Source organism: Polyergus mexicanus, unplaced genomic scaffold (genome assembly GCF_030449975.1).
Source record: "Polyergus mexicanus isolate NDT 795.1 unplaced genomic scaffold, iyPolMexi1.0 SCAF_20, whole genome shotgun sequence".
Taxonomy (NCBI): domain Eukaryota; kingdom Metazoa; phylum Arthropoda; class Insecta; order Hymenoptera; family Formicidae; genus Polyergus; species Polyergus mexicanus.
The window spans coordinates 1946772-1968139 of NW_027223340.1; the positions used below are offsets into that span (position 1 = coordinate 1946772).

Consider the following 21368-nt stretch of genomic DNA (forward strand, 5'->3'; position numbering starts at 1 on the left):
GGTACAGGAGTGTACAAAGGCAAGCCAAGGGACCGAAAGGGCAGAGCACGACCATTAAGGTGCTCGAGAGGATTGACAGCTCGGACAAGGCGGAGGAGATGGCTGACCGTGCGGGCTAAAGAAGGTGTAAATATTAGCTATAAGACACACGAACATACACGTCATACACTTCACCCCGATAAAACATATATACACTTAATGTTACACTTTCGACACCGGAACACATACACGTAGTGCAATAAAACAGATACAGATACCTGGACGGAAAGTGCTACACTGCGACACTATTTTAAGTTCGTTTGATATTTGAAGTCGCGGTAACGGTAGTTATGTTTATTTTATGTTTTGTTCATACCGTTCGAAGGATTTTGTGTTTATATTATGATATTTTAGGTTTTGTTCATACGCATGTTTGTATTATTAAGTTAGATATAAGGTTTTAGTTCGCGTATATGACGCATGCGGCACATGCGCAAGCGAGAGTTGGGGGCTCCAATGGTGGGGCAGAGCCAGGTATAAAAGGCGATGCGGAGCGGGGCTCGAGGCCTTTTCCCGACTTGACGAGTTTTGGATAGGAATTATTAGCCGTTTGTCGAATTACGATTAAAAGTTTGCACACGCAAACTCGTGATAGGCTTAAGGAAGCTAAAGCACAAAGACTGATTAATTGTGATCAAAGCTAGTGAAAATAGCTAAGTTAATAACATTTTATAATATTTATACGCGTTAGTTATCTCCGTGCGATGGAGACGCGCGGTTTTCCTAAAAGGCTGTAAAAGAAAAGTCTATATTTTAAATATATTATATATTTTATATATCTACAAATAACGTGCAAAGTTATTGCTTACCTTTGTGTTCCGTGAAGTCTAAATTCCTCGTTTCATCAAACGGTGTCCATTTGGTAGTCCGAATCCTTGGACGGCGATCCTGAAACATAAAAAGGAAAGATAATTAGCAGCTTTCCAGAGGAAAAGGGATACTTCGCAGGACCTGAGGAAATTACGTCATACAGACACGCACGAACTTGTCCGGCGGCCATCTTGCAGAGGCGTTGGAAAGAACCACACCTTGTTCGTTGAAGATCAAACGAACTGGCGACCGTTCTGAAAAAGTAGGAAGAACCTTATTTAATAGCTTACTCTCCATCTCGACCGACATTGTCCGGTCACAACCTAACCTACCTTCATACATTTTAATATTTGACAGGCATGTATATATAAGGGGCTGAGTTGTTTTAGATATTAAATTTTCAGAAACTATTGATCTACCGTCAAAGAAAGCAGAGCTGCTAGAAGGATTTGAAATTATAGAATATGTAAGAGAACTGAGACATTTGTCTATATAAATGGTATTTTCTTCCATTTCCATTTCGACATCAATATAAAGTTCTTTATTACTTTCTTTCTCTTTTGAAGCCGTCAAAAACCGTGTCATTGTCTGTAAAACAATGAAATAGCCATATTAGAGACAAAAAAAATAAAACTTGATCTGCAGGCACACAACACAAACAATTTTTATTTTAATAAAAAACATAAATCATCACACATACATGCACTTATCGATCACCATCACCATATGATTTTTTATTTTTCTTTGGCTTTTTGGGCACATTACTTACTTCATATAAATTTTCATGTTTTCGCAATAAATGATTACGGAGGTTTGTGGAATTGCCCGAAGTTTTAACATTTATCAAGCAGTATTTACATTTTCCACCTGAATTATTTTTAATAAAGTAAAGCCATATATCACTTTTACAATTTTTTTTGGCCATTATATGTTCTGTTTGTATACTAAATTTAAAACAAAGAAAACAAAAGTTAAGTTAAATCCCAATTTAAATATATTTTTTATTTCGTGTATATATTTCTAACAAACTATCTACAAAAATCATCACGTGCTTGGTTTGGTTAGTTGGACTCGTATATTATCCATTATTATGAAAACATGATTGCTTTTTGATCAATCTAATTAAAATAAGCTTAACTTACCTTCAACAAAGATAAATGTTACTTTTCTTAACAATGCTTTTATCAATGCTTTTATCAATACTTTTATCAATGTTTTTATCAAAGAGAAATTTTCTCAAGAGACATAGGGTCTGTTTTTTATAGCTGAACTGGCTGCACTAGTTCAGAGTTTATCATTTGCTCTCCCCATTGGAAGGAGAAAGATAAGCTCTGAACTAGCGCAGCCAGTTCAGCTATAAAGAACAGACCTAGAGACATCGTCGTTGTGGCGGCCTACGGCAACCACAAAATTGCGATAACACAATATTCGCGAAATATTATCGTTTCTCGCAAGCGCTCGTCCGTCCGCGCGTAGTGCGAGAGACGCCGCTAGTCGGCGCAAGGCACTCGAGCCAACAAGAATGTGGAATGCAGTCCGGCGGGCATATAGCGCGTCCGCGCGTAGTTGCGGGCAGCACCGCTAGGCGGCGCAAGGCGCCCGGGCCAACCTGCAAGTAGAAAGCCGTCCAGCCGGAATATAGGGCAGACCCCCTGCAGACAAATCACGAAGAAAGTCATAGGCGCCAGTCGCCTGCTTTCAAGCGCAAGTCGCTAAAACGTTGGAGAAAAGATCAAGAAAGTTCTTGGCGCCAGTCGCCTACTTTAAGACGACAAATCACGAAGAGAGTTCTAGGCGCCAGTCGCCTGCTCTCTAGCGCAAAGTCGCTTTAAAAACATTGGGACACGACACGGCGCCAGTCGCCGAGAAACCCCGCAAGACGCCGCGGATAGAGAGCATCATCTCGCTACCTACGGTGGCCGAGATCGCCCTCCGGCGCAAGACTCGCCCGACGCCATTCGTCATCTCGTCCAAACGGAGAAGAATCGGCGTTCATCCGCCTCCAACATCAGGCGCCCGATCGCCTCCACCTACGGTCGCTCGGTCATTTCCAGCTACAGGCGCTCGATCACCGCCAGACTCAGAAGCTCGATCGCTTCCAGCTACAGGCGCTCGGCCGCCTCCAACAACTGGCGCTCAGTCGCCTCCGACTACCGACGCTCGGTCGCCGCTTAATCTGGACACTGTGGACCTGACCCTCGTCGCCAGTCCACCATCCGCCAGGGACAACTCACCGGCTCCAGGAGCCCTGCTACACAGGAAGAAAAGGAGTAAGGACCGGCTTCAGGCTTTATTCGGCGCTAGCCCGCCAAAGCCAATTAACGGGTATTCCGGCTCAAAAGCCAAGAGGGACCGACCAGTCATGCCGGACATCCAACGACCGCGGAGTATCACGCCGCAGAGTCCGTGGTATCCTCCGCCGCTTGTCTCGCCTCTACGACGAACACCCATTAAACGGGACAGTACGACGCAAACGAGCCCCTGCAAAACCGGCACCGACGCAGCAACGCAAACCAAGCGACGAGGAGGAAGAGCACGTAAAGTGCTAAATAACAACAACAACCAAACGCTCAATCGCAACTATAATAAAGAAAATCGTTGGCACCAATGTAAGACAGGAATGGAGAGAACAGAATAAAGTATATTTCTAATGACAAAAACATTCATTTCTCTACCTTCATATAAGATAAGTTGGGTAGTATCCTTAAGCGATAGATCTCCGATCCCGTACCTACCCACAGGTAGGAAAACCTTATTTTGTGGCATACTTTCCATCTCGACCGGCATTGTCCGGTTACAGTATAATTATCGCGATATCGGGAAAATATTCGACGTTCTACGAAGTTACACGTTAAACACGAAGTCCGATAAATGTACTTTCCGTAGGCGCGAACAGGTAAATCGAAGGTATCGACAGAAAGTTCCTCATTCAAAATTGACGACCGGACGTTACCATTAAAAGTGTTGCAAGTTATCGATAGTGAAACGCGGATTTTGCGCGAGATAATCGTGTCGGGCCGACAAACACGTTTCTAAGTGACGCAGTAACGCGGTAGCGAGTACGATCGAAGTGCCGATTAAGAGATATTCGCGAGTGAATCGATATACCGAGATGAGTGAGAGACGCGAAAACGAATCGGGCGCGAGCGAGACACGCGAGTCCGTAGAATTTAGGCCGAAGATTCTTAGATCACCGGTCAAACCGAGAGAAAAAATTAATACACGTGCGCAAGCGAAAGCAAGTACGGAAGTTGAGATCGCGAAGCGCGATTTGGAAATAGAAACGTTGAAGGAACAAAACGAGTGGTTCCGCAAGCGTATCGAAGAAATAGAGAGGCGGCAGAAAAGCGAGTGCGAAGCGAATAGTTCAGCGGAAAACTCGCGAGCCGACGAAAGAAATTCGAAATCATTTTGCAAAATTTGTAAATGGTTAGAGAGGCTGGAGACGCGCGAAAACGGAATCAGACCCGAAGAAAGAAATCGCGATGCAACGTCGCGAGATACGGCAGATTCTGCGCGTCCGACGTTTAAAGTGGGTGAAAATACCGTTGTGAACGCGAAATTGCCGAAAGGGGGTTGGTTGAGAAACCTGTTCGAGGATTTACGTTTTTCAGGGCGGAACGATCCGCAAAACCCCATGAGATTCTTGAATCGTTTCGAAAAAATGGCGGAATACGAAGAGGTAGGATACGCGGAACAATTATATTATTTTGGGTGTTGTTTGAGAGGCACCGCATCGAATTGGTTTGAAGTACGCGAACTAGAGGATATTGAAGAGGCGAAACAAGCCTTTAGAGGTTATTTCTGAGGGGATGAGCAACAGGCGCGATTCCGGGAAGAAATGTATGCCGGAAGTTATAAGCCCCTTCTAATTTAATGATGTCGGTATACGCTCTAAATTTATCCAAACAGGCGAAATATTTAACACCACCCATGTCCGAACATGAAATTATAAGGTGCGTGAAACGACATTTCGGGATAAATATAGCGCGCGAAATCAGACCAGCTACCGTTAAAACGATAGAAGATTTCGTGACATTATTAGACGACATCGAATACGAGCAAAAACGATCGCGAAGATCGTTCGTGAATTTTAGAAATGAAGAAAAACCCTCCGTAAGACAAATAAATTCAAGTAGATGGACCGTTAGAGATTCGTCGAACAAAGGAGCGGCAAGAACGCAAACAAGAGACGTATCAGATTACCATCGCGATAACGCGAACGCGCGTGCGAGTGAGCTGACGAAATCGTACGACATAAGGAGATCGGATTTCGGACGCGATAGTGCCGGATCGAACGTGTACAGACCAGAAAAATCTATCCAGGATAACGGTAGAATTTATAAAAAGAATACGCTTACAGTTGAGGAGTTGCCGGAGAGCGATAGCGAGATTAAAACAAGGGAGATAGTTCCGTTTAAAAATAGTGCGAATAAAATTCGGACTAAACCAAAAGCAACGGACGCGGATTTCTCATCTCGTAGAAAAATAGCGGCGATAGAGGATAGCGTAGAGAAAACTGAGTCTGATAACGAACATAACATTAATGAAATCGCGATAATACTCACACAGGAGATATTACGCGACATAGATGAGATCACGGAAGAGGTTCAAAATAGGATATGTAGAAAATCAACTCCATATGTGTCGGTAGAGGTAGGGAAGTTAAAAATAAAAACTCTAATTGACACAGGGTCTCAGATTTCGCTAATCACGAAAGACATATACGACAGATTAACGAGCGAGGGTGTAACTATGCGCATAATACCGATAAAAAAGTTTTCGCTGGTGGGAGCGTTTTCAGATCACGGACAGTTAGTCGCGAACAGAATTCAAATCAGCTTTGCCATAAACGAGAGAAACTTCACGTATGAGTTATACGTAGTGAGAAATTTGTCGTATGATATGATTTTGGGAATGGATTTTCTTTCCGAACAGACCGCTACGCTAAAGTGCGGGAAGAACTTTTTAGTACACTTTTCGGAAAGCAAAGTGCAAAAAATTACACTTAACGCGATAACCGTGGAAGACGCGCAAGTGCAAATGAACGAAATTCTAGCTAGATATGCGGAATTGTTTAAAAACGGAGTAGGGTGCGTAACGCATTACGCGCATAAAATAAAAGTAAATTCGGAAAAAGCGTTCAGATCAAAGACATATCCGGTACCCGAAATACACAGGTGTAAGGTGAAGGAGCATCTACTTACACTTGAGAGCGATGGCATTATAGAGCGAGCATCTACGCAATACGTAAATCCACTGGTGGTAGTAGTCAAAAAGACCGGTGAAATAAGATTGTGCTTGGACGCGCGGGAAGTCAATAAGAAAATGCTAAACGATCACGATCAACCGCCAACGATCGACGAAGTATTTTGTAGAATCGGTGATAAAAAATACTTTACTACGTTGGACGTGGCCAAGGCTTTTTGACAAATCCCGTTAACTGCGGACAATAAACAATTTACCGGGTTTAAATTCGACAACCAAACATACGTATTTCGTAGAATGCCGTTCGGCCTTAAAACAGCAGGTGCCTCTTTTACAAGGGCAATGCGAAAAGCGATAGGTGATGAGTGCGACTCATTCACAATAATATATCTTGACGACATTTTGATAGCGTCAAGTACACTCGAGGAGCATTTGTTTCATTTAAATTATGTGCTCGAAAAACTGCAAAGTGTAGGATTTAGACTAAACAAAGACAAATGTGAATTCCTTAAGACAGAAATTAAATTCTTGGGACATACATTCGACCAAGTAAAAGCGGATATGAATATGGACACTAAATTAGCTATCCAGATTTTTGAAAGACCTAAAAACAAAAAAGCTCTTCAAGCTTTTCTAGGTTTGATAAATTGGGATCGCCGATTTATAAAAAATCTAGCGTCGATGACGAGACCATTAGAAAATCTGCTAAGGAAAGATAGAAAATTTGAGTGGATGGATGAAATTCAACGTTCGTTTACCGATATAAAGCGGGCGTTTAGCGAGGCGCCGTGCCTGTTTATCATAAGGCCGGATTTAAAATTCGGATTGTACGTTAACGCTTTAAAGTACGGTTTGGGGGTGCGACTCTACCAATACAACGAGAACGAGCCGGACAAACGGTACACGGTAGCGTACACGAGTCGCAGCTTAAAGGATGCAGAAATTAACTACACCGTTACAGAAATCGAGTGTCTAGCATTGGTGTGGGCGTTACAAAAGTGGCACACGACACTGCTAGGAGGCCATATTAAAATACACTCAGACCACAGAGCACTAAAGTTCATGTCAGCGTGCGCGGACGATAGCTCTAGAATAGCGCGGTGGATGGCGTTCCTGGAAGAGTTCGAATTAGAGATATGCCATATACCGGGTGTCGAAAACCAGATTGCGGACACGTTGTCGAGAAATAATATTAAAAACGGGTTTGTTAAAAAAGAAGGTTTAATAAAGCGCGTAGCGGCTATTAGAAAGCCAAATGATGTTACGGAAACGGCAACATGGGCTGACATAATCGCGGAGGGACAGCGCGAGGACGAGGAGTTGCAGGGACAAATCGCGGAAACACCGGATGAATTACCGTGCAAGGACAATCTTGTGCGTGTAAATACACCGAGGGGAGAGCGGATCGTGGTACCTGAAACCATTAAGTGGCACTTAACCAAAAGGGTGCATGAGTATCTTCTACACTTCGGCACGGATAAGGTATTAGATTTCATCAACGCTTACTTCGCGGTGCAGAACCTCGAGCGCGTAGCAAGAGACGTGGTAGCATCGTGTTGCGTTTGCCAAGCCACTAAGTACTACACAAGGCCGACTCGTGGAGTAGAATATTATAATTTCCCGGAAAAACCGAGCGAGGTTATATCAATTGACCTGTTTGGGCCATTGCCAAAAACAGTGTGAGGAAATAAGTATATCCTCGTGATTATGGACCAATTTTCTAAATATACGAAATTGTATCCACTAAAAAATCAGAAACTCGAATCAATAATAGACACGTTGCAAATTGAGTATTTCGGTAGAATCGGAATTCCGAAAGAAATACTGTCCGATAACGGCGGGCAATTCGTTACAGCGAGATGGAGAGATTTTGCGAACAGTATGGGGTTTTCTATCCGAAAAACGTCCCCGTACAACCCACAGTCAAACCCCGTAGAGAGAGTAATGCGGGAAATTGGGCATATCATAAGAGTATACGCGCATGATTCTCAGACAAGCTGGGATAGAATTGTAGAGCGAGCGGAGAAAACGATTAATTCAACTACGCATCGCAGCACAGGGTGCAGACCGATAGATTTACATCCGGGAGTGGAGGAGCTATTATAGACTGGAACCGTTGGAGATTAACGAGGAAGAAGAAATACCGGAAGCAGATGAAATTCTGAACGAGAAGATAGAAACAGCAACGCGGATGCTGAAGAAGAGAGCACAGCAAAGAAAAGTGTAAACCGACAAGCACGATGAGGCCGAGGTGTACGAAGCAGGATCAAACGTGTGGATCAAACTCCATCGACGAAGTGACGCAAATCGCAAACTTACAAGGAAAATACACTTAGTGTATGATGGACCGCACAGGATTCGTTGCGAAGTGCGCAAGAACGCCTACGTAGTAGAAGACTTGGAGGGGAACGCACTTGGAACATTTAACTCTCGACAATTAAAACCACATAGAGAAACAATGTTGAACAATCAAGTCGAAGTAAACATGATTAAAACTTCAAAGAGAGTCCGAAAGATAGAAAGAGGCGAAATTCAAGACTTTGTGGCGGAGATGCAGCAAATGTCTAATCAGAAGAAGATGCAACAGGAAGAGGTGCAGCTTACTGAAGAGGTGCAGATTCTGAGTGCAGAACAAAAAAGTGCCGATAACACGTACGAAGTCCCAACAACAAGCGATGGTGGAACAGGAAAAATCCCAAGAAAACGAAAATCACTGGTCAGTGAGAAGGGCATCAGGCACATATCACGATTAATCAAGTTGGTTTCTGGGGAGAAACAAATTCCATTTTTCATGGGCCGTGTGGAAGGCATAAACATGAAAGTTCGTATCGACCACAGAGGCGAATTCAATGTCATAACCAGTGCAGCGGTGAAACAGATTGAAACCGACGTACGGGTATTGGAAAAAATCAAGGAGTCGAAAAATATACCGGTGTATCTGAAGAGAGAGAGGAAAGTCAAATTCAGAGCGGTAAATGTAGAAATGGAAATATTCCGGAAGAAGATTGAAGTCGAGGCGATGATTCTCGACAGCGAGGAACTAGGCATTCTCTTGGGACGGCTGTCGTGCCGTGAGATGGGCGGCAAGCTGAAAGAAGAAGTAGAAGATGGCTATCAGCTGACAAGATGGAGCTAACACCTGTCTCTTGAAACCAAAAAAAGACTGGAGAATGAAGCCAGGACTACTCAACCCACAACCGAAAGGAGAGGGCAGCACAGTGCAGGTAGTGCGCGAGAAAACAGAATTATAGAGTCAGAAATCCGAATCGTAAACGAAAGTGCGAGAGTGACGTAAGATCGGAAAAACGCGAAAAGCACGAAAAGTGCGGAAAGCGCGAGCGAAGAGTGTGTAGCGAGCGGAAAAAGAGAAGCCTTCACTTTCGCACAATACAATTGGACACGTTGCAATCGCACACTGTGATATTAGACATATAAAGTTGCGCACCGTTCGATTGGACACATTTCAATTGCGCACGGTTCGTTTAGACACATTTTATTTGCGCACCGTTCAATTGGACACGTTGCTTTTGGATACAACACATATTTTTGTATAATTTAGAATACATACACACGCACGTATGCTTGTATAATTTTGAAATTTTTTGATATTTATTATTAATTTCATTTGGTAAATAAACGTTTGTTACTGTTCGTTTACACACAGTTCGTTTGCACATAGTTCTTTCGCGCACATTTCTTTCGCGCACATTTCTTTCGCGCACAGTTCTTTTGCGCACATTTCTTTTGCGCACAGTTCTTTTACGCACATTTCTTTCGCGCACGTTTCTTTCGCGCACATTTCTTTCGCGCACATTTCTTTTGCGCACAGTTCTTTCGCGCACATTTCTTTTACGCACATCTCTTTTGCGCACATTTCGATCAAGCGTATCGCATCTGAATATTCATACATTTTGACTGTTGAAAAGGCTGTTACAACTGTGATTGCTTGCTGTCAGATTTGCTGTAATCGCTTATAATTAGAAAAAGATGAAAAAGCTTATAATTATAAACATATTTCTACTTTTTATATGGTACGTGCTGTCCATAAATAATAATTAATAATTTTATTATACCATTTTGTATTTTTGCCTTGGACATAGTTATTATGACAGATTTCCTAACCTCTTGTAATGACACAGCGTAATAATTAATTTTTTATTTTTAAAGAGTCAAACTTGACTGTAAATTCTCCAAATCTTTTTTTCCGGTCGGTGTCATTGCACACGTAACAGACACAACGTAATGTAATCAGGAAGTAAGAAAACATATCAGTTAAATATAAAGTTAAATTAATTGTAATTTTCATCTGAGATAAATTCTTCTTTGAACTTCAAATAGATACATCACAATTTCAGTAAGTATTGTGTATTTAAATACTTCGAAATAAGACACAAATGCAGTTTAATGATATTCCTAGCAAAAGTCCAAGAAGTAATAGATCTTTCTTATTTTCAGTGATGAATCATATCTTTGTTATAGATAGCATATCATGGTATTTTGTGCAATATCTCCATCAGTTCCGTGAAAGAATTCTGTATATGAAATTCTAATATATTATGCTATTTATTAACATTTTTTAACGCCTATTTCAGATATAACAGAACTGAGAGCCACATATCCTACGCATCTATAGTAATTTGCACAGCAGATCTGTCATGAAGCACTAGAAAAGAATTGATTAACAAAGCACGAGATTCTTTTAAGCGAGAGTTTACTATAATTTTCTCCGCTATTAGAATTCTGTGAAATGTTCTGAAAATATCAACAATCATCTATTTATATTTTTGGGAAATTAATCTTTTATTCTCAAAGCATGTTTGTACAATGACATTTATTGTCCATTACATGCAATCAAAACAAAACTCTACAAAAAGCTACATCATACTATATATATATATATATATATATATATATAATATAGTAAAAGCGTAAATTTAGTAAGTGTATGTACTTACTAGCCAATGTATGATTTATGATAGGATTTCAGCAAAAGTATCACCTAAATATAAAAATGTCTATTTCTGATAAATGTATTCATTTACTAGACAATGTATACATTTGCTACAATACATTGTAGTAGAAAATGTATGTTTCTACTGGTAAAAGTTTAAATTCCGTTGCTTGTGAATGTATTTAATTTTATCAAATTAGTACACATTTACTGTAACACACACACACACACACACACACACACACACACACACACACACACACACACACACACACACACACACACACACACACACACACACACATATATATATATATATATATATATATATATATATACAGGGTGTCCGACATGTAAGTAGCCAAACGAAAAGTGGAGGTAGATCGGGTCAACCTGAAGCGAAAAATCCTATACCATTTTGCTAAATTCGCAATAATTATTATGTTATTAATTAAAATGTCTGAGCCAATGAGCGCGTGGGAAGCGATAGGTCGGAATCGATAGAAATGTAAAATGGCTTACTTGTTTATGTCTCTCAGCATCGGAAGTATCAGCTGAGCGGAGTCACTCAGCGAGCGGCGAACGACACCGCGCCGAAAAATAATTATCACGCATCGAGTGACGAGCGATGTCACCGCGCCGGAAAATAATTATCCTCTCGAATTATTTTTTCGATGGCAAGACAATGATGTGCTATCATTTCCACATCACCTTGCGGTAGATAGCTTGGTGCGCTTTTTTATCATAATATAAATAAAACTTTATAAAACTTTATAAAACTTTATAAAAAATATAGTATTTAGTATAAATAAAACTTTATAATAAAACATAATTCAAATAAAACTTTTCTTATAATATACATGTATTTAAATAAAAATATCATTTCCAAAACCTCAATTCTTAAAAGAGAGTTCTTATTGTCGTCTATTTTAAGAAATTAGAAAAAAGAATTCTTTAAGAAGTCTTTTTAGAGAAGTTTCAAAAAAGTAGTCTTTAAGACATCTTTTTGAAGAAGTCTTACTTATTTCTCAAGATGGGGCATTAGATTACTTTCTGAAGTTATTGAGACTTCTTTCTGAAGATATATTCGGATATCTAAATCTTATGTGAGAACTCTTTACGAGTTCTTTTAGAAGTCATATTGCTGTCTGGGTTAATCGAACGGATATCAAGATGAAATAAAATGTAGTATGGACGCGTAACAAAATGTAATATAGATCAGAGTCTTATGTTATCAAAGAGACGCCAACTTGTCCCATTTCTTGATCGGTCGATTATAATAGCCGCCATGTTAGGCTACAAACGTCATATGTACAGCCTGACAAAGCTGTCAATAAAAATGTGGTTGTGTTAATATCACAGATGTCTATACTACTACTAGATCGCTAACTTCGTCAAAAGAACTGTTCTGACCGGATTTCCGGAATCGACCATGACATCTTACAACAAAATGGCTGCTCCCACTTTTTGACAGGTATTGACAAAAAGGAAATCTGAAATGCAATTATAATTTACAATTTTATAATTTTTTACTGATTCTGTTATGAAACCGAATGAAACATTTTTTAATGAATTGAACTTATAATTTTTAATTGAAATATGATATATATTTTGATATGATATATATTTTATTGAAATAACCTTCAAATATTATAAAATTCAAATTTTTATTAAAAATAAATATATTTTATTTACCTAAATAAATGAAAACCATTTGTTTGTAGTATTTTTGCATTTCGGAATGCAACAACTGCTCGGTATCTTTCCAGAATTTTCACGATTACAAATTCACAATTCAAAAAATAAATTTAAATGATAAAAAATTAGAAAATAAATAAATTAAAATTCAATAAAGAAAAATAGATAAACTAATTGTAAGTAATAATAATTTATAATAAGATAAATTTAAATTCACAATTTAAATATCGGGTATTACGTACGCACTAACACTAACACACGTCAGATGTCACATATGCACTACATACGCATCGCCGCTATTTTATTGTAAGGTGTCACGACCAAAACCAGAAATCCGGCTGAACATAGCTTTTTACATATCAAAGCCCGAGGTTAGCGATCTAGGTTTAATATAGACATCTGTGATTAATATTAAGTTTAACTAAGTGCATATTATAATTTCTCCGTACACCCTTTTCCTTTAAAGAACTAAGCATTTTAGAGAAAAACGACCTTTAGCCGCGCGCCTGATAGTGTGCGTGAGTGCTCCGTTGCTACGGCGACGCACAGACGGGCTGCTTACTAACGTGCGTCCGGCTAAAAGTCGGCGCTGATTGATCAGACTACTCAATAATAAATCCTTTATTAAGCGTTATAGAAAAAAATGGTACAGGACTTCTCTGTTCAGTTTCTCTGTGCTCTACCTGTTTATGAGCATTGTCAAGGATGTTTTGGGACACCCTGTATATGTATAAGCACCACTGATGTTTATGGTCTAAGATGACGGCGGTGGCAAGATGGGGGTAGAGTTCACACCTCTCTGATAATCTAAGACTTTAGTATAGATGCGTGAGCGCACACGGTTTTTTTCTATCATGTCATACAGTAAAAAGAAGTAGTTGCTTTACGGACGACAACAATTTATAATCTGTCATATGAATTATTATTCAACGAACATATTACGTAAAAGCGTAATTTGCATTCATGTTTTATAATGCTTTAAGGATATCGAAGCAAACTGATAAGTATGTATATCTTCCATGTTGAATAAAAAATGAATCGTAATACCTGCATTTTGCGTCGATATAACATTGTCGCCATTATCGGTTATTTGGCTTTAAGAGCATAGAGAAAATTTGATAAGAAAACATCTCTTATGCAATAATTTTCATGAATAAAAAATAAGACGAAATATTTACGTTGTATCGATATAGCGAGCTGATCACTGGTTATTGGCATCAGTTAGAGTCATTATCTCGTCAATGGAAAGCGAACAGTGGAAGAACGACATCGTATATGCGATGACACCTTTTAAATTGATTACGTGGCCTATTGGCGTATGGCCACTTCAAGTTTATGACATTTATTCGCTACTGCGTTGTGCCTTAGGCATTTGTTGTGCGGTAAGTATCTCTGGGAATTCGAAGATCATTGATACAATTGCGACTATTCAAAGACAATGAAAAATATTTTCTACATTGCTATTGCAATGTTCTAAAGAACATTTTGGCGTAGCGATGATAATGTCAAGATTTTATATTTTCTATTCTTGATAACGTATATGGTAAAACGCTTTTGCCAGCTGTAGTAATACTTTAGATAAGTTGCTATCAACATCGTTAGTTGTAAGTTGATTGTATGTTGTTGAAAAATTCTAAAAATAAGAAAGATTTCTTTTTTAAATTTTATGATTTCCCAGATAGCAAAGTGTCGTCATTATAACGTCGTCGTTATAAGTCACTAGTTACGTCAAATTCATGAAATTCATTTCTATGAAATGACGTAAAAATGACATTAAAATGACGGTCCTAAATCACAGACCACTGACGCCATATCTATGACGATAAAATGACGACATTTCTCTAATATAAGATGACGTATAAAATTGGTGAAATTTTGACTTCTCAAAATTTACCGTTCTTTCAATAATACAAAAATCTATCGGATTTTCAACTCTATCAAATAGAATAATAAACGTAGAATTATTATAAAATATATTAATTTAATTACAAATGTAATAAAGATGATTTATATAAATACATACATATATATATATATATATATATATATATATATATATATATATATATATATATATACAGGGTGTCCCATTTTAAAGGACCCACTCAAATATCTCAAAAACACTGTTTTAAATCGAAAAATGTTTCAAACAAAAGTTGTGAGGCTTCAAGGGGGCCATAAGATGGTGACAATGATTTGACCTTGGAAAATCATTTGAAGGTCATGTGAAGGTCAACTTTAAAATCTTAAATGGAAACCCCCATTTCTTATTTAGTATTCTTGTAGCTGACATCGAGAGCTTTCTAAAACACTATAATAAAGTATTTTTTCATTAAGTACTTTTTGAGTTATTTTATATTTTAATCTGACATATTTTGATATAAAAAATAAAATATTTCGTAAAATATTCAGTTTTCGATAATTTTACCGTAATACTTCTATGTACAGAATAATAAGACAAATTAATTAGTGCCAAAAAAAACAAATAATTGTTTTAAAAAATACATTGTAAATAATTTTCTTAAACAATTTTTTTTTTATACTAATTGATTTGTCTCATTATTCTGTACATAGAAGTATTACGGGGACTTCCGGTTGGAGAGTGACGAAGGAAAGTTAGAGTAGTTATAGAAGGAAGGAAAGTGAGGTGATAATTGTGGAAGGAAGAGGAGAAAAACGGAGAATAGGGTGAAGTGAGAGAGAGGGTGACAAAAGGAAAGCAAGGAAGTGGAGGGAAAAGAGGAGGTGAAAGAAGAGCAGAGAAGAAAAGAGGAAAGTAGAGAAGGCGGTTTTAGGTTAGGACAGCAACCATTAAGGTGGAGTGAGTGCGAGAAGCGGGAGCAGTAAAAAAGGTCGGAGTGCGTAGAGGAAGAGATAGATGGCAGCTAAGGTAGGTAGGCCCACGGGAAGTAAAAATAAACAAAAAGAAAAAACACTAGAAAATTTCGGAATGAGCAGAGATCCGGAGAAGGAAATGGAAAGGAGGATAGAAGGAATAATGAGAATTTTTAAAGAGGAAACAGTGTCAGAAACGAGAGAACACTGTGAGAAACTAATGGAGAAACTAATGGGAAATATATTAAAGGAAATGCAAGAAGAAAGAGAGGCGAGAGAAGAGGAAAGAAGGAAGTGGAAAGAAGAAAGGAAAGAGATGCTAGAAAGAATACAAAATTTAGAGATGGTACAAGAAAAGAAGGAAAGAGAAGAAAGGAAGAAGAACATAGTTATAAGAGGAATAAATATTGAAAAAACAAATATAGAGAAAAGAATAAAAGAATTTGTAAAGGAAAAATTGGGAGTAGAAATAAAGGTAGAGAAAGCATATGAGATAAAGGAGAGAGAAGGAAAGAAAGGGGTAGTAGTGACAGTAGAGGAATGGGAGATGAAAAGAAATATAATGGTGAGGAAAAAGAACCTGGATAGAGGAATATATATAGACGATGACCTAACCAGGAGGGAAAGAGAGATCCAAGGAAGATTAAGAAGGAGGGCCAGAGAGGAGAAAGAAAAAGGAAAGGAAGTGAAAATAGGGTACAAGAAAATAAGTGTAAATGGAAAATGGTTTAAATGGAACGAAAAGGAAGATTGTTTAAATGAAGAGAAAGAGGAAGAGAAAGAAAGAAGAGGAAGGCAATAGGAAAAAGAGAAAAAAGAGAGAAGAGGAGAAAAAGGGGCAAGAATGTGTTTTTGGAATATAGCAGGAGTTACAAATAAAGATAAAGAGGTGTGGGAATACTTAAGCGGATTTGAGATGGTAGGGTTGATGGAAACGTGGATAGAGGAAGAGGGATGGAATAAAATAAAGGACAAACTGCCGAAAAATCTGGAATGGAGGTGTAGACCAGCAAAGAGAGAAAACAAAAAAGGGAGAGCAAAAGGAGGCATTATAACAGGAATAAGCAAAAGGATAACGACCTTGGAATACAAAGAATGGAGCGACAACATAGTGGAAAGGAGAATAAGATATGACGGGAGAGAGTGGAGAGTGATGACAGTGTACAGTCAGAATGTAAAAGAAACAATGCACACAATTTCAGAAGGAATGGAAGAGAACGAGGAAGGCGTATTGTTAATAGGAGGAGACTGGAACGCCAGAACAGGGGAGGAAGGGGGTTGGATAAACGAAGCGGTAAAAAAGGAGAGAGAAAGAAAATCGAAGGACAAGGTAATAAACGGAGAAGGAAGAAGACTAATAAGTGAAATTGAAGAAAGAGGATGGGTGATTTTAAATGGAAGCAAAGGAGAAGAAGGAGAATGGACATATATAGGAGAAAACGGAACATCAGTTATCGATTATATAATAGGAAACCAAGAGGCTACAGAGGAAGTAGAGAGTCTGAAAATAGGAGAAAGAACGGACTCGGATCACGTACCGTTGGAAGCGACATTATATGGAACAAGGGAAGAAGAAAAAGAAATAGAAGAGGAGAAAGAAATAGAAAGAAGAGAATGGAAAGAAGAAACAAAGGAAGAATACTTGAGGAGCTGTGAGAAGTGGACCAGTAAAGAAGAGGGGATTGAAGAATTATGGAAGGAAATAAAAGAGAAAGTAGAGGAAGCAATACCAAAGAAGAAGAAGAGGAGACATAAATGGAAGATAGGAGATAGAGTATGGCATGACAAGGAATGGAAAAACAAAAAGAGAGAATTAAGAAGGAGAATGAGAAAATGGAGGAAGGGAGAATGCGAAACGGAGGAATATATAAAGATGAGAAAAGAGTACAAAGAATGGTGCAAAGAAAAGAAAAAAGAATATGAGAAACAGGAAGAGGAAAAAATAGGGAAGATCAAGTCAGAACAAGAGGCATGGAAATATATAAACAGATTCAGAAAAAGAAGAGAAGAGATAAACGAAGAAATAGGCGAGGAAGAATGGAAAAAGCATTTTATGGGGATACTGGAGGGAGAAGAGCAATTGGCAGTACTAGAGGAAAAGGAAGCGGAAAGGGAAGAGGAAGAGGAAGAGGATGAAATAACAAGAGAGGAATTGATAAAGCAGCTGAAAAGATTGAGGAAAGGAAAAGCGCCAGGAGAGGATGGTTTGGAAAATGAAGTGTGGAGATACATGCCAAGAAGTATAGGAGAAGCAATGTGGAAAATGATAAAGAAAATATGGAAGGAAGGAGGAATACCGGAGGACTGGAAGAAAGGAGTAATATGCCCCATATTCAAAAAAGGAGAAAAGAAGGAGGTAAAGAATTACAGAGGTGTAACACTGATGGACACAGCATATAAGATTTACGCTAGCATTCTAAATGAGAGATTAATGGGAGAGATCGATGGCCAATTTTGAAGAAGGTCAATTCGGGTTCAGAAGAGGAAGAGGGGTTATGGATGCTGTATATGTATTAAATCACGCAGTGGATAGAGAGGTAGGAAAAAAAAAAGGCAAGGTCTTTGCATGTTTCGCTGATTTGAAGGCGGCATTTGATAGAATAGACAGAAAAATACTGAGAGAAAGGATGGAGGAAATTGGGGTATCGAATAAGCTGAAAAAGAGAATAATGGAGACGTATAAGGAAACGAAGAATGTAATTAAGGTGGGAGAGAAATATACAGAAGAGTTTTGGACTAGGAAAGGAGTTAGACAAGGTTGCCCAATGAGCCCGACGCTATTCAACATCTACGTAGCAGATCTGGAAGAAGAAATGGAAAGAGGACAGACGGGGGGAGTAATGGTAGGAAGAAGAAAGATATGGACGCTAATGTATGCGGACGACATAGTTTTACTGGCGGAGAGAGAAGGCGAGATGAAGGAAATGCTGAGGAGATTTAAGAAATATTTAGAGAAAAAAAGTCTAACATTAAGCTCGGAGAAGACAAAAGTGATGGTATTCGAAAAGGGGAAAGGAAGAACAAAGAAGAGGAGATGGAAATGGGGAGAGGAAGAATTGGAGGAAGTAAAAGAGTTTAGCTACTTAGGATACATTATGCAAAAAAATGGAGGAGCGGAGAAACATATCTTAGAAAGAAGAAGAAAAGCAATGATTGCAATGAAGAAAACGTGGAGCATAGGAGAGAGATTATTTAGGGAGGACTACATAAGAAGAATGAAGATGTTTGAAGCATTGGTGGAGAGTGTGAGTTTGTTTGGAGCAGAAATATGGGGATGGAGAAAAGAGGAAAGACTGGACGGAATTCAGAGAAAATACGTAAAATGGATACTAGGTCTGGAAAGGACAACGCCGAATTACATAGTAGTAGAGGAAGGAAAGTTAGTGAAAATTAAAGAGAAGGCGTTGAAAAGAGCACTGAAGTACGAAGAGAAAATAGGAACAACGAGGAAGAAACTGGTGGAAGAATGCTGGAAAGAGAGGAAGAAAGAGTGGGGGGCAGGAAGAGAAGGAAAGTGGGCGAGAATAAGGAGGAAAATATTAGAGGAGGAAGGAGATGGTACTGAGATAAGAGAAGGAAGCAGAGAAGAGGAGGAAAACACAGTACAAAAAATAATAGGGAAGATAAGAGAGAAAGAAAAGGCGGAAAGAAGAAAAAAGATAGAAGAGTCTACGTACAACAGAGAATACAAGAAGATAATAAAAGAAAAGAGAGCAGAATACCTAAGTAAGAGAATGAAGCAAAAAGATAGAAAAACGATAGCAAGGTTCAGGTGCGGCAATGAAGCAAGAGAAAAAGAATACTGGAAAGCAGAAGAGGAAAAAGTATGCAGGCTATGTAAGAAAGAGGTAGAAAGCATGTGGCATGTACTCAAGGAATGTGAAAAGACGGGACAGAAAGAGGAGATAGAAAAAGTGTTGGGGGAGGATGGACAAGGGCTGATAGTACTAAGGAGAGTAGAAGAAGAAAGGAAGAAGGCGGCAGAGGAAGGATAGAGATGCGTTTATTTTTATTTGTATATTTATTATTTTGATTTTGATTGTGTTTTTGATTCTTGATTTTATTTTATTTTATTTTATTGTAAAGTTTATCCAATTCTATTTTATATAGCTCCAGCGTCAATTGGAATTTGAATTTTGAATTTAATTTTGGTTTTAATTTTGATTTTAATTTTAATTTTAGTTTTAATTTTAATTTTAGATTTAATCGAGTCCCTATTGAAGGCAAATTTAAGTTTAAATTTAAGTTTAATTTTAAATTGAAATTTATATATAAGCGCAGAGTGGATGAAGAAAATTGTGTAACCGGAAGTACGTCCTAAGCCGAAAGGCAAGGACTAAGCTCAAAATAAAATAGAAGTATTACGGTAAGATTATCAAAAACTAAATATTTTACGAAATATTTAATTTTTTATATCAAAATATCTTAGATTAAAATATAAAATAACTCAAAAAGTACTTAATGAAAAAATACTTTATTATAGTGTTTTGGAAAGCTCTCGATGTCAGCTACAAGAATATGTAATAAAAAATAGGATATTCCACTTAAAAAATTCGAAATGATTTTGATATGACCTTGACGGTTCTATTCAAAGTCATACTAATATTCAGGGTTGGGAAGTAACGCGTTAATTGTAATGCCGTTACCGTTACAGTTACTTTTTTTCGGTAACTGTAACGGTAATGGCGTTACAATTTTTATTTGTAACGGAAAAAGTAACTTCGTTACATTTTTCGGTAACGAGTAACGAATTTAACAGTTACTTTTATCGTTACTTTTTTCAAATTTTTTGATTTATTTAAGATATTATTCTTGCTATTGTGCGTGATAAAATTTTTATCTTAACCGTAAAGCCGTAAGAAAATCGACCAATTAGCATTCTTATTATGTTGTAAAAATGCTTGAATGTGATTGATCAACTTATGGCTCTTGTAGACCAGTGCGATGACGCGACGCGCGATATCCAATGAGAGCTTTATCTTTTCGGAAAAGCAGAGCTCTCATTTACTACCAGTTCTAAGTACCTTGCAACGAAAATTAGAAAATCTCAATAAATCTGACCTTATAGATTGCCATTCATTAGTTGAAGCTATTCAGCAAGGTTTAAATAAAAGGTAACTAACTTATTAATTTGATTAATACATATGTTATTTAATTTTAAATAAGGATTTAATTGAAAAATATTATTTTATTTTAAACTATTGATTCAAAAGTATTAATTTCAATAAAACAAACAATGTCGCTTAATTTACTATATTTGATTTTAGATTTCTTACAATATTTGAAACAAAAGAATTAATAATAGCAGCATATTTACATCCAAAATTTAAGTTAAACTGGTTAACCGGAGAAAAAAGAAAACGTGCTGAAAATTACTTGGAGGATTTATTGGGAATCCGATCAACTGAAAATTCTTCAAAAGCTGGAAAATCTGACGATCACGATGATTTTTTCATTTTTGAGCAAAAAACGGTGCAAAATGAATCTGAACAAGAAGAATTGCAACGGTTTTTAAAATCAAATAATTGTAATATAGAAATGTTAAACGACTATCCAAAACTTAAAAAACTTTTTATTAAATATAATACAGCTTTACCAAGCAGTGCATCTGTAGAAAGAATGTTTAGCATCGGTGGCTCTGTATTAACACCACAAAGAGGGCATTTAAATGATGATACTATGGAGCAACAAATTTTATTAAAAATTAATAAAGAATTTCGATAAAATTTAATCATTTATTTTGTAATAAACCTTGAATGAAATCTTGCTTACAATTTTTTAAAAGTTTTTCTTATGCAAAATAATTTATTAGTTTGTATTGTAAAAA

At 37.8% G+C, this 21368-nt stretch overlaps 1 protein-coding gene across 1 annotated transcript in view; it reads left to right on the top strand.

Moving 5' to 3' along the window:
* The window catches only part of LOC138941716 (uncharacterized), a 209252-nt gene that overhangs the window by 160162 nt on the left and 27722 nt on the right, over nt 1-21368 (top strand). The window contains exon 5 of the mRNA XM_070311581.1: nt 13900-14088. Within this exon, the coding sequence (XP_070167682.1) occupies nt 13900-14088 (189 nt within the window). The remainder of the gene's footprint in view (nt 1-13899; nt 14089-21368) is intronic.